Source organism: Carettochelys insculpta, chromosome 26 (genome assembly GCF_033958435.1).
Source record: "Carettochelys insculpta isolate YL-2023 chromosome 26, ASM3395843v1, whole genome shotgun sequence".
Classification (NCBI taxonomy): Eukaryota; Metazoa; Chordata; order Testudines; family Carettochelyidae; genus Carettochelys; species Carettochelys insculpta.
Genome location: NC_134162.1, coordinates 6,899,725 through 6,914,050, shown reverse-complemented (window position 1 = coordinate 6,914,050; position 14,326 = coordinate 6,899,725). Strand labels below are relative to the sequence as shown.

Sequence of the window (14,326 nt, the reverse complement as noted above, 5' to 3'; positions counted from 1 at the left end):
CCTGAGGAGTGTGTTGGGCACAAGGGATTCTACAAAGAGCAAACAGACAGAACTGAGCCAAGGACCAGCCTTCTCCCCCAAGCGCACACCAGCAGCCCTGACTTCAAGGCAAGTGGGGGCGGTCTCTGCTCTGCTCGGAGGATACGGTACCTTTTCAATCCGGACATCCCAAGCCCAGCTCTGCCGTTGACAAAGGGTTAACACACCCCAAGCTGCACTCCTGGCCAGTTTTGACTGCTCTAAGCAGAAAGATGAGAACTGCAGATTACAAAAAAAGAAAAGCAGCTGAGTTCTTGCCAGAAATGCTCATGTTCAACGGGCCTTTTTATTTACAAAACAGAGGTGAGCTACTGTAACATACAAAAATCATCAGCACAGAAAGGTCCACCTTGCTGAACCGTTACCAAGTTGGGTTCTTTTACTATCCAGTCACTTTTCTGCTAGGAAGATGTCTCCTCTTTCCATAAGGCCTCTTGGCTGAATGCAAAGCAGAACTATTTTGCTCTGCTTAACGCACAGTTTTCTACTGCATAGCCAAATTGGACCCAGCCCTGCCCTTGGGTGACTGGAATGAAGAGACTGCATCTGAGTGGCCTTTTTGCAGCACTGCAGGAAACATGCTTGCTGGCAGCTATTCCAAGATCCCAGCAAAGGCTTCATTAAACTCAGCATTCAAGTTCCCAGCTGCACAATTCAACAAGAATCCCCAAACAAAGAGAGATACACAATAATCAGGTTTGTGCATGGGACTGACCCCTCCCGCTGCCCCCCACAAAACAAAATAACACACCCAGTCTGTGCAAAGAGATATAGGCAGCATGGCTGGAGGTTTATTCTCTGTGCAGTCAGCAGAGAGAGCTGCAATACCAGAGCTGCGTTACAGGGCACATACTGCAGAGGAGGCCGAGATAAACTGGATTTATCAGGGTTGAGTCTCCGAGCTCCCCAACGACCGAGTTTCACCAACACGCTCTCAGGAGCTGCAGTCTCTCCTCTGTGCTCACGTGGAGAGATGCAGAGAGTTTTACATCCACAACCAGGAGGAACCAAGAGCTGTTCCTAGTCAAAAAAAGTGCAAACCCAAGACTTAGCCAGATCCTTCAGTGCTTTGCCAGTAGAAACACTCAGGGCAGCACCACAGCCTGATGGTGCTCGGACACTGACGCCAGCAGGTTCTACGCCCATCTGCCTTACGTTGTCATGGACAAGGAGCAGGATGGAGAAAGCGAAAAGGAGGGTGGTGCTTTAACAGTGAACCCCACGTGGGAGCAGTTGAGGGTAACATGGAAATCCCTGAATAAGGGAGGGGGATGGAGGTGAGGAGTACATCGCCTGGCTGCTGGTTTCTCTGAGCTCCGCTACGCTTTCATGTCCATGAGCAGAGTTCGATGGGGCTGGTACCCACCCCAGCCTCGCATCACCTGCAATGAACAATACATTGTTTATGCACCTTCCAAGTACCAGATGGCCTGGCCCTCCCCTCCACCTTCAACCAGGGCTGGAACCCAAGAATTATCAGCATCCACTGAGATGGTGAAAAGAAACAAACATTTGCATTATGGGGGGCTTGTTCTCCTTCCCCTCTCCATGGCTCATGACCAGAAGATGTGCTGATGCTGTGGCAAATCAGTCCACAGGCAGAGGAGAAACTCTGGATACCATCTGGCTACCCGGGAGATAGTGGCAATCAGCATTTCTTCATTACATACAACAAGAGGTGGTTGGTTCTTGAGATGCTAGAGAAGCCTGATGAGCTGGAGTGGAGAGTTACTCTCAGGGAACATGCCTGAAAGAGCAGAAGGAGCCCAGTATCATGGGCCAAGTTGCCTGCCCAAACAAGTTATTTTCATGAACGAGTTCCCCCACGCACCGTAAAACCTTGACAGGCCAGCAGTCCCCAGCCTTCTCTGTGTGCACAGAACAAACAGGCCATGGGCAACTGCAGGGAAAATGTCCCCGGCCCCTTCCCTGGCCAAAGGGTTCTGTCTTTCTAAGCCAGTCAAATCTCAGCCTCTGCTGATTCCGCCAGCAACAAGCACCCTCGGTGAGCACCTCTTGCCATACCAGTTTGTACCACATGTACACTAGCCTGCTTGGAATGGGACTGAGTTGAAATCACTTCATTTCAGCTGGGAGCACCATAGTGACCAAGACCAGAAATGCACAGCTGCTACTGATCCAGCAATCCAGCTCAGAATGGTGCTATGGGATGGTTTACACTACCAAGTTAGGTCACTCTAGGTCCATCACTCCAGGGGGGTGAGCATATTAAGCCAATCAAATCCCCAGCACAGAATACTTCCATCAACCTAGTGCTGTGTACGCTGGGAGATAGAGCGGTTTAACTCTGTCACCCACAGCATGGATTTGTCACAGCCTTCAGCAACGTAACTGGGTTGAGAACATTTTAAGGTAGTCCTGGACTTACTAAGAAGAAGAAATAAGCAAGATCTGAATCCTTATGATCTTAACTTTACTCTAGTTCTGGTCTGGTGCATCAGGCTCACGCCTAGGGCAGCTGTCCTGAACAATATCACGTAGCTTTGCTGGTGATCCCGTCCATTCTAACACGTCCCCAACACTCAGCCTGAGTCACTGACCTAATTTCCAAGTGGCTGATGTTGTTTATCTACATCACTTGGCCTCCTCCCAACTCCCAGCCATCACATCCTTTCCACTGGCACTTGAGGCTTCACCTTTAGGATTTGTGAAAGCCACAGTTTCAAAAAAAAAATTGAATATAACTAAGGGAGAAAGTCTGCTGCTGTACTTCCAGCCCTAACACTGCAGCCACGAGCTAGAGCATGAGAACTGTTTTCATCATCGGGGCAGAGTGAAATGCAAGCAGTATAAACGGTAGAAAGTCATATCTGGACCTTTCTACAGTTTTAGCAATTCGCAGTACTATTAATTAATTTCTTTCAAGATGTGATTTTTCATTGTCTATAGCCAGATTATTCTGGAGAGCTTTACACTGAATAGTTATGGATTCAAAATGTTCCACATATTTCAGTTGTAGAATAATAATAATAGTAAGTGTTCCTACACAGGGCTACATAGAACTCAAAGCCATTTCAAAAGACAGGTATTATTCCCATTTCACAGATGGGGAAGACAAGGGAAGGACCACCTGGCCAGGTCAGTTACACAGCTAAGACCAGAACTCAGCTTTCCAGACTAACAATTTTTAAGGCCTTATTCCCTGAGCTATGCTGGCTCCTTTCAGCCAACTGTCATTTTCACTACAATAGGTTCAATATGAAGAAGGGGGCTCTCTTGTACAGATGTTTGCTGACCCTAGTAATTGAAGTACTTTGGAAAAATCTCTAGTTATAGCAGATGGAGGAGTTTTCCAAACTGCATTTTTGAGATGTGACAGGGTGTTTCTTCATATTTTCCAGACAGATTGATCGACAGATACCTCCATACCTGCGGGTTCAGCGGAGGGAAACAAAAATGATTAAGGGGCTGGAGCACAAGACCTATGAGGAGAGACTGAGGGATTTGGGCTTGTTTAGTTTACAGAAGAGAAGGCTTTGGGGTGATTTAATAGCAGCCTTCAACTTCCTGAAGGGGAGCTCTAAAAAGGTGGGTGAGAAACTGTTCTCAGTGGTGTCAGATGGCAGAACAAGGAGTAATGGTCTGAAGCTGAAGAGGGAGAGGTGTAGGTTAGATATTGGGAAAACTCCTTCACCAGGAGGGTGGTGAAGGACTGGAATGCGTTGCCTAGAGAGGTGGTGGATTCTCCATCCCTAGAGGTTTTTAAGTCCAGGCTTGACAAAGTCTTGGCTGGGATGATTTAGTTGGGGTTGATCCTGCTTTTAGCAGGGGGCTGGACTAGATGACCTCCTGAGGTCCTTTCCAGCCCCAGGATTCTACGAGTCTGTGATTTCTAGTCAAAGGCTCCTGCTGTGCAACAGCAGTAAAGAAACATAGTCTATGTGATTTTTTTTAAATGGACCAACTGCAAAAATCTCCTAGCTTTGAGTGAGCCCCTTTAAAAAGTATCCCCCATTAAAATCCTTTAGAAAGCAAATGACTAGGTTTTTTACTGCTGCCTGGTCAGCATTTAGGGCTCTTTTCAGCAGAGGACAAACCAATGCTGTAAACACAAAGGTAACTTTCCAAACCCCATGAGTTACATGGTAAAATGTTTGCAAGATTGAACTGACTATACATAAAGAGATGACAGAGAAAGGACAATTTATTTCCAACAGGTTCCTATGCAAGAAGAGACCTCTGTGCTCATCACAGCCCAGGCCAGGCCATCTCCCTGAAATAATTCCTAGAGGAGATTTTCCAGAAAAAAACATCTCCATTGAAAAGCCACCCGTGCTGGAGAGCACCTCACCACCATCATTCTGATGGTTAATGACTCTCACTGTTAAACATTTCCATCTTATTTCCCACCTGATTTTGTCTAGCTTAAGTTTCCAATCCATGGATCCTCTAAGACCCATGGTGGCCAACAGTTCTGAAGCAGCCGCCACAAGTTGTAGTGGCTCGTGGCTACCGCTGTAGTGAACTCGCCACATTATTCTGAAAAATGTATTTATTGTTCAAGCCAACTAGCCACACTCAACTGGCGGAATGGCCACATGTGGCTCATAGCCAGCCTGTTGGACACCATAGTATTAACACCTTCTCTGCTAGATTGAAGAGCCCATTGTTAAGTGTCTGTTCCTCCTGTAGATACCTATGGACTGTCCTCAAGTCAGTCATTCCTTAACCTTCTCTTTGTCAAGATAATAGATGAGAGCTTCTTGTGTTGATGCTCTCAGGCCTGTTTTCTGGTCTCCGGAGCATTCTCATGGCTCCTGTCTGGACCCTCCCTTATTTATCAACATCTTTCTTGGCTTGTGGCCGCCAGAGCAGGACACAGCACAGGCATCATGGAGGTCAAGTGCAGAAGTAAAATAACCTCCCTGTTCCTGCTGGTGATGCCCCCCATTTCTGCACCCCAGAGTTACACTTGCCCTTTTGGTCACAGCAGGGGCTCACCGTCATCCCCGACTGTCACCGCTACCATTTTGGTGAAGGTGATCTCTGGTGTTACAATTCCCGATACCCAATTTCAGACAAAAAAAATGCTTTGCCAAGTTGAGGATGACTCTCAACCTGAGCGCTTACACCAGCCCTGCAGGAATTAACCACTCGCAGCAAGAAGTATGATTAACCCTGTGTTTACAGGCCAACAGTGGCACCGAAAGGTTGTTACTTGCCCAGGTAACTACAGGCTGAACTTCTCTTGTCCAGCACCCTCGGGACCTGACTGGTGCAGGACAAGAGAATTTCCCGGATCACAGGAGGTCAATATTGTCCAGCACATCACCAACACTTCCAGAGTTTATTGGGCTCTTAGAAGACATTTGGGGTAGATTACAGCGAAAAAACAGCCCAGAACACGAGAGCCAGGACTGGTGGCTGGAAACAAACTTCATGGGACCGCAGGAAACTTGGCCCCACCATAAGTGGATATCTGGCAAACTGAAATCATGCCAGATTATGGATGTTGCCAGAGGACAGAGTTCTGGATTAGAGAGATTCAACCTGTATTCCTGCAACCTGCAGTCACTCATGCATTCACCCTGCTCCTGTGCTCAGACCCCATCCACCACGTGTCTCTAAAAAAATCAGCTGAATGCACAGTGCTCTCCTGGGCAGAGCAGTTACAGCAGAGGACTTTGGATGAGAAGTATCATCCTTCGAGTGTCTCTCCACATTGCTCTTTCAACCCACCAGCCTCAAAGCACAGTACTGGCTGCAAGCAAGCTTCCTTCCCAGTCACACTGCCCTCCTGCACGGGCTCTGGACCTGCGCAGCTCACCTTGGTGTCATCCGGATCCCCCAGCAGTTCCTGTTCAGCTTCATGCAGGTCCTCAGCAGGGTCATAGCTGTACATCGGTAGCAGGTGGTGACGTAACCTGTCAAACCTGACACAGGCAGACATGGGTCTGTGAGGCTGGTTGGGGAACTTGCAGCTGCACCCCAGGTGATGCTGGCAATAGACCCACATGGCCCGCAAAAGGGAGGGATGAGGCTCCCAGAGCCAGCCAGGGGATCTAGACATGCTCCTGGAATTCATCTGAACATCTCAACAGCTCTGAAAATCTCATTGCAGGTCTAAGCCCGTGGGCCAAAGCCAGCAGTCCTTCCTCATTCAAAGCTACCATCACGCTGCCACCTCACACTTCCCCCCCAGCTCTTTGTTCAATCCACCCGCCGTCTCCTCCTTCACGAAGATCTAAGCACCGTGGGGCAGCGCAACACATAGCACAGTGGGACTGAGCACAAGGATACAGAAGGGCTAACTACTGCTATTAGTGGAGTCACTGGGCATTTGGCCCAGGCAAGGAGTGTAACATCTCTATTGCCACCCGAGGTCCCAGCCGCACACGAACCATCTGACATTCGTCAGCAGAAGACATTCATTGCCCCAGAGGGTGGAGGTGGAACGCGCGGAGGGATTGGAATGACACACGCAACACCCCTTTCCTGCTAATGCTGAGTGCCTGCCAGGTTTCGAATTGGAAGCAAATCAGAGGGCACTACAGAACTTGGAGGTCCGTGGGGGAGGCGCAGGTTGGGTATTAGGAAAAACTATTTCACCAGGAGGGAGGTGAAGCACTGGAATGCGTTAGCTAAAGCCGTGGTGGAATCTCCATCCCTAGAGATTTTTAAGTCCCAGCTGGACAGTCCTGGCTGGGATGGTTTAGTTGGGGTTGATCCTGCTTTGACAGGGGCTGGACTTGATGCCCTCCTGAGGTCCCTTCCAGACCTAGGATTCTATGATTCTAACTTTCAGCGCAGGGCAGCAGGGGCCGGTTGGCCAGAGTGGGGTAGATTTACAGGCCAATTTGCCTCACGCTAAGTGTTTGTCCGGCCTAGCCCACACTTAGCGGGAGCTGGGGAGAAAGACCATTTTCAGAGAGCTCACACTGATCGACCCAACAGCGCTATGCCTCAGGCAGCTGCTGGGGAAGAAGGCAAGGAGGCGCTGCCATGAGGCATGGGGGAGGAGTGGGCAGCGCTGGTCCCAAGTTTGTTTTCAGGAGGGGATGTGGGTCTCGCATGAAGAGACAGGCAATGGGGAAAGCAAGCAGACAAGCGTGCTCGCCTCACCCACCGACAGAGCTGCCATCAGAGCTGGCCCTGGTTGCACAGGCACGCCGGGCTGGATGAACTCCAACACTAGGCCCTTAGGAAATGCACACCCCTGGGTTCAACGAGGAGGGGGACCCCAGGGAGAGAACGTGAGGGAGCCAGCCCACCCCACAGCACGAGCTCATGTCCCACAAGGCCAGGCCCAGGTCCCTGCACCAAGCATTGCGACCTGGCAGGCAGGGTCCCAGCACTGTACAGGTTTCACACAGCTCCCCCCATCCCCACATGATGGGGCAGGAAGCAGCTGGGCCAGAGGGGCTGTTGCTGCTGCTGGGAAGCACGCATGGAGATCAGAGTAGCCATGCCTGAGCGGAGAGCACTCCTGCAGGGAATTCCATGACCCTTGACGGGACAAGAGGATGGTGGCAGAAGAGGACGACGACGGCCGGATTTCAGGAGGCTCCCCCACTGCCTGAACCTAGTTTGTCTCTGCATCAGGCTGACCCTGCTGGTACTGTGCATACAGAAGACATGGCTGGGTTTAAATCCCTGCTGAACACACCCTCCCTTCCTTTTGCACTGATGCCCATCTGGGATCCAGGGCAAAGGCCTGCCACAGAAAGGGAGCAAGTAACAACAGCCAGAGAGTTCCTTCCTGGATGCCCAAAGCCCCCCAGGAGTCTGTATCTGCTCTACTATCTCCAGCCAGATCTGCACTGCAGGTGCTGTGTGACTGCCACTCCTCTCCAGGCAAAGCAAAACCCAGACCCACACCCACCCCACTCCACATACCAGCAGCTCCCAGACTTAGATACTTACCTCCTCTTCTTCTGGATGTACATGATCTGCAATGGGGAGAAAAAAAGCACTCAGTGAGCAGGAACGCAGCCCAGGGCGTTTGCAGAGCAGGTACCGCACAGCACTAGCTTCCCCCCCCCGCCCCCCGATAGCATCCGCTGCCAACGGCCACAACCATCAGGCACCTGCCACCTAATTTTCAGGACAAGTCCGCAGGCCGGAGGCTGCGCTCTGGGGAGACGCTGGCACTAAGTGTTAGTGCAGAGCAGGCCACCTGGGAAGAAATCACTCCAACGATGCTCAAGCCATTCCCCTGCCGACAAGGGTCAGCATCTGATTTGTGATCCAGACACACATTCTGCCGGGAGTGGACAAACCCACTCACGTCACAGATGGCTGGTGGGTGGCCTGTGAGCAGTATCCATCCAGCTGCCAGAGGCGAACAGCTTGGTAGCCCATCCCCACAGGCCAGGAAGGGCCATCAGAACCATCTGCTCTCAGGGACCACACGGGACAAGCCTGAAACCCTCACCCAATGGCTCCTTCCTTGAGCCTAGACCTTGTGGTTGAGCTAGAACAGGTTAAAAAAAAAAAAAAAACGTGCCCCCCATCCTCTCACCTCACTTTTAGTCTATGAGTAAGCCAGGGACAATCTTCAGTCCCTTCCTGTGACTCCTTCCTTCACATGCCACCTGACCCTAGTTCTCCCCTTCTCAGCTGGAAGGAAAATTTTGGAGGCAGGAGGGTCACTGTGGTTTTGATATTAGGTGGAGGAGATGTTCACAGAGGACACCTAGCAACTGAGTCCAGGCACTTCTGTGTTTGTTTTAAAACACCTGGTGCCCTCCCAGTGGGAAAAGGTCAGAGACAAGAAACCACTGCACCAATTCTGCCAGGCCGCTAGACAGCTGTGCCCTCCCCGAACATGTTCTCCCAAGACCCCAGCCCCACTCTTTGGGGAGGGCCATGCAGAGGAAGGGCTCACACAGCCACCCCTCAGGTGGACAGACATCATCTAGCCACAGGACAAAGATGGCCCACTTAAGCTCACCACACGCGAGTGTAGGTCAGCCCCAACCTGGAGAGGTCACGTCTAGGGAACAGGACAGGTGTGAGGTCTCCATGTGGCTCATTCAGCCCTTGGTCTCTGCCAGAGCTCCCAAGAGGAGGGAGTCACTTCTGCCATGTAACTGGCACTGGGACACCAGCCACCAAAGCAGTTCTAACTTTGGGTCATTGCCTGGGCTTGAACCAGTGACCTAGAGGTGAGAAAACACTTATTTCCCTCCCACTGGACTGGGCTGACCAGTCCCCACTGTCTCCCACAATCACATCTATATCCCATTGGGTTGGCTGAACTCTCCCCAACAAAAGCAACTCTCTTACCACTGCCAAGACAATGCCGACCACGGTGATGAGGAAGAAGGGCACCAGGACGTACCCTACCAAGGAGTCGCTGGAGGTGCGGGTGGAGGCGGGAGTGGTCGTGTTGCTCATGGCACAGGCAGCAGCTGGTCAAGGGGGGCCAGAGGGATGGCTCTGATCTTCATCGAGAAGAGAACCTCTTGGCTGACCCTCTCGGCCGTAAAGAAGCAGAAGAAGATCTTAGATGTTAGGCTCCCTGTTGAAGAGGCCAATCAGTGTCTCCCATTCAGCAGCCAGATTCCAGTCCCAGAACTGGTACCATGGTGTGTAACACGAGTCTGTCACAGACTGACCATGACAGCAAGCCAGCAAAGGACACCACTTCAAGCCTTTGGTATGTAGCCTAGCCGGTTGCTTCAGCAACACCCATGCCCATTAGGGCCAAAGGGAGGAGTAACAGGTAAGGGACCTGAGCCATCATGTTTAAACCTATGACCATGGCTAACAATGAGGGGGACTGGTCAAGGGGGACACAAAGTTACCCGGGCTGCAGAGGGAAACAGCATGTTTAAAACAACCCCACACCATCTACTAGGCACTCCCTGAGCAACTGATTCAAACACTTTGCTGTATGCAGAGAGCACATCCCAGCCACAGGCCCCAATAACTTCACCCCCATTTGGGACAGACAGGGAAATACAGAGACACAAAAAAGCTGGGGACGGGAGGAAGAGATTTGCCCCAGACAAAGTGATGGCTCCAGGGCAAACTGGAGCAAGTCACCTCTTTCTGTTTCCCCACCAGTTAAAATGGAGATGCCAGATATTGGGTAACGTTCATGAGGTGCTGAGACGGAGCCAGAGTCTGACACAGCACCCTGCAGTGCAAGGTAATATCTGCTTGCAGCCTGGCCCAGGCTGAAGCCCACAGACCTCACCACCATCCTGTCAAGCCATCACACCTATGAGAGGGAGGATGGACCTGTGGCTTCGCACCAACCTTCAGGACCTAGGGTCAGTTCCCTTGTCTGCCAGTGACTCCTGGATGGCCTTGGGCAAGTCACCTTCTCAGTGCCTCAGTTTCCCACCTGTGAGATAATGCTTTATTTCTCCTCTTCATCCATCTCACCTCGTTAGGTCATCAGCACCATTCCTCGCTACATGTGTACAGCTCCTAGCACACCAGGGACCAGATCTCAACTGGAACCCTAGGCATTAGTCTGACTCCAATAATAGCTCTAGGCTCAAGGACATGCCAACACATCTTCGGGGCTTTACTGCTCCCACAGAAATGCCCAGATGAGGACACTGCTGCAGAGAACTCACAGGTCCAGGCATTAAAAGCCCTAGGTGCAGTACAATACGTATAATTAATACTAATAATACATCATCTGGGGAGAAGGGCTGAAAAATTGCACAGCTCTGTCTCAAATCTCTCTTCCATGTGACGCTGGGGCAGAGACCTCCCCCCCACACCTCCAAGGGCTTAATCCATGAAAGAATCTCTGCCACGGACAAGCATCTCAGAGCACGAGTTTGCAATATGCAGAGCACACAAAGACACCCTTGAGATGGATAAAGACACGCATTGAAATCAACAGCAGAGGCCAGATCTTGGCTTGGGAGCAGATCACTGAGTATTCTGGAGTCAGGAAACGCCTGGAGGCCCTTTAAACACCCGACTGCCATGAGGCTGTGTCTCAGAAGAGCACAGTGGACCTTTATCCACTACAGGGAAATACCCAAAAACCCACAAGCATTAGGAGCAGGCCTCATCCCGGGCCCCACTATTGTTTATTATTTGTATTGTTATAGCACCTCACATGGCCACACCCCCCACCGTGCTACGTGCTGTACAAAAAAACCCTCAAAAAACATGGTCCCTGCCCGAAAGAGCTTCCAATCCACCATCTGGTCTCACCACTGTTGAAGAGAAGCCAGCAGCCAGTCAAGAGCCAGACTGGGGGAAAGGGAGCAGAACAGTCCTGGGAAGTATGGTCATGCTTGAATGCAAACATTTGGCTCCCGCAGCCCATACCCCACAGTGCTAATCTAGGGCATGGTCGGATTCATCCAGGTATCCATGATTTATGTATCTTGCCACAGCATAGGAGAATGCAACAGGTAGCCTCTTGAGGTTCCTTTCCATCCCTACATTTCTACGGTTCTGAATCCCCCAGACACAGAACAGATAGCTTACAAACCTGGAAGGCTTATATTAGATTCAGAGAAGGGTAAAGCCCATCGAAGAAAGAACAAATGTGAAGTCTGCAAGAGGGACAGCAGTTAGGCTCATCCCCAAATCCCTTCTGGAATGGGCACAGTAGTAGACGCGCATAGAGTCTCCCTGTAATGAAAGGCAGCAACAACAACAACAAAAAGAATCGTAGTATGTGCCCTCCGTATGACTCACAGGAGTCTGGCTGCCTTGTCCAAGCAGGAAAGAAAGTGCAATCAATAGAGCTAAAAAATCATTGCACCACGCTCAGCACAGGAGTTGGCCTATCATAGAATCATAGAACAACAGAGCTGGAAGAGACCTCAGAAGCCATCAAGTCCAGGCCCCTGCCCAAGGCAGGTCCAAACCCCATCAGATCAGCCCAGCCCAGCCAGGGCTTTGTCGAGGCGAGACATACACCTCCAGGGATGGAGACTCCACTGCTTCCCTGGGTAGACCATTCCAATGCTTCACCACCCTCCTAGTGAAAAAGTTTTTCCTAATGTTCAACCTGGACCTTCCCAACAGCAACTTGAGACCATTGTTCCGTGTTCCACCATCCGTGACCACTGTGAACAGCCTCTCTCCAGCCTCTTTGCAACCTCCCGTCAGTAAGTTGAAGGCTGTTATCAAGTCCCCCCTCAGTCTTCTCTTCTGCAGACTAAACAGACCCCATTCCCTCAACCTTTCTTCATAGGTCATATGCTCCAGCCCCCTAATTATTTTGGCTGCCCTCCCCTGGGCCCTCTCTAGTGTGTCCACATCCTTCCTATAATTGGGGGCCCAGAACTGGACACAGTACTCCAGATGCAGCCTCACCAAAGCCGCATAAAGAGGAATAATCACTCCTCTGGATCTACTGGCAACGCTCCTCTTGATGCAACCTAATATGCCATTAGCCTTCTTGGCTACAATGGCACACTGTCGACTCATGTCCAGCTTCTCGTCCACTACAACTCCCAGGTCCTTTTCTGCAGAACTACTACTGAGCCAGTTGGACCCCAGGGTTCAACCCCCTGGAGCAGAGATCTGCTGGCATGGTGAAGTCCACTGCAGGGCCAGGGCCTGCACACATCGCGAGGAAATCAATGAGATGTTTAGCACTTAGTTACCTGTGGGGTTACTAGCTCTACAGCTAGGGGCTTTCCTGTTTTTAACCTGCCAGTGCTCTCCACCCCTGTACACACAGCATCCCCTCCCAGGTCCCCCCATTGGCAATGCACAGCCCTCCTCACCACCAAAACTTCCACGCTTGGGCAGACTGTGAAAGGCTGGCAGCGGGCAAGGACTCACTCCCGAAATGCGTCCATCCCTTCTGGGAAAGCCCTGGACGAGGTCCTGAAGAAGGAAAAGCAAAGGCGCAAACGCAAGCCCTGCAAGAAGACTCTGCCCCCGCGCAACCAAACCTGCAGCTTGTGGGGTTCTGCGGGCTGTCCTTTCCCCAACCCATCCCCCTGCAGCCCTGCTATAGGCCTCAGAGAGACTCCTGCCTGCCCCCAGTCAGACCAGCCCCTCTCTTGCCACCCACCGCTTCTTGTGCTGTCCTGCCCCCTCCCTCCAACCTCCTTTTGCCTTGCTGCACCCCTACCTTCCCCCTCCCCCTTTGTGGCAACACCCCCCCATCCTCCCTTTGCCCTGCTGTACCCTCCACCCTACCCCCTCCCTTTGCGGCAACACCCCGACCCCCTTTGCCCTGCTGCAGCCCCACCCTCCCCTCTTTGCTCTTCCTTTGCAGCCCCTCCGGCTGTCCTGCCGCCGCCCCCCACGCTGTTCATAGGTGCTGGAAGTAGGGGTGTGGGGTGCAGCAGCACCCCCAGGCTTGCAGCAGTTTCCATTATTTCCACGGCTTCCAGCTTGGCTCAGCACCCCACTGCACAAGTTGTTCCAGCCCCCTTGACCCTGCCCCTCCGCCCACACCTCCGCGCACCCCGAGCCCCGGGCGGCGGCGCCTGCTCCTTACCTGCCGCCCGGCCCCGCTCGCCCCCTCCTCGCCCCACCCATCCGGAAGGAGCCGCAGGCGCGTGACTGACAGCCGGGGGGCGGAGCCTCCGGCCATGCTGGGCAGGGGGAGGAGCCGCGGCCGCGCAGGCTGCAGGAACGCCAGGGAGGCGGCAGGGGGCAGCCGCTGCAAGCTGCCAGCCAGGCGGGAGGCGGAGAGATGGGGTGAAGACCTGGGGGGAGCTGTTGCCCCACTAGCCCTGGTGGGGATGGGAGGGGGCTCCAGGAGGAGGTTCACACCAGCTGCGAGCGCCCCCTCCACAGGGGCGCTACCCTCCGCCGGCCGGCTGCAGCTCTGGGGCTGCAGGGACAGCATGTGGCTGGAGCGGTGGACGGGCTCGGTTTGCCCCGCCCACCCCGCGTACACACAGCAGGGGACATGCAGAGGGGGCTTGGTGCTGCTCATCGTGCTATACAGGGGTCGCTGGAGCGGGGGCACCAGCTCCCGTCCATCACCCGGTGACCTCAGTGCTGCCAAGGCGCAGTGGGCATGGCAGGGCCGCGGCCGAGGGATTTTATTTGAAATCTTCCACAGCTCGGACGTCACACAGTTAAAAAAAATGGCAGCAAATCAAAGTAACCTGAGGAAAGGGCAGTCTAAGTGACTGACACAAGGCCATGGAGCAAGGCAGGGGCAGAGGTGGGACTAGACGCCCCTGCTTCACAACCCATTCGCCTTCTGTAGCCCTCTCCCCCCTAGAACACCTGCATGAGTCAAGCTGGCGGCAGGAGCTCCTCCCTCTTTGCAGAACAACCGTGGCCCAGGTAGGGAGGGAACCCAGATGTGATGCCCAGGTCCAGTCCGTGGGGCTGTATAGAGAATTTCGCTCCTGTCTGTTCTCAA

General features: G+C 52.5%; 1 protein-coding gene across 5 annotated transcripts; it reads right to left on the bottom strand.

Annotated features, from left to right (window-relative positions):
* Positions 1 to 306: 306 nt before the first annotated feature.
* SMIM29 (small integral membrane protein 29) lies at positions 307 to 13,467 on the bottom strand. Of its 5 annotated transcripts, none has more exons than XM_074977758.1 (6): positions 13,445 to 13,467; positions 12,720 to 12,822; positions 9,289 to 9,477; positions 7,924 to 7,949; positions 5,828 to 5,933; positions 307 to 1,059 (listed from the first exon to the last, which is right to left on the bottom strand). In XM_074977758.1, exons 3-6 carry the CDS (start codon positions 9,397 to 9,399, stop codon positions 694 to 696), a joined length of 609 nt encoding a protein of 202 aa, XP_074833859.1. In that variant the 5' UTR covers positions 9,400 to 9,477; positions 12,720 to 12,822; positions 13,445 to 13,467; the 3' UTR covers positions 307 to 693. The 5 variants fall into 5 exon arrangements, with proteins under 5 accessions (XP_074833859.1, XP_074833860.1, XP_074833862.1 ...); XM_074977759.1 differs by having other exon boundaries at positions 9,289 to 9,523; positions 13,445 to 13,463; XM_074977762.1 differs by having other exon boundaries at positions 917 to 1,421; positions 13,445 to 13,463.
* Between the last annotated feature and the right edge of the window lie 859 nt (positions 13,468 to 14,326).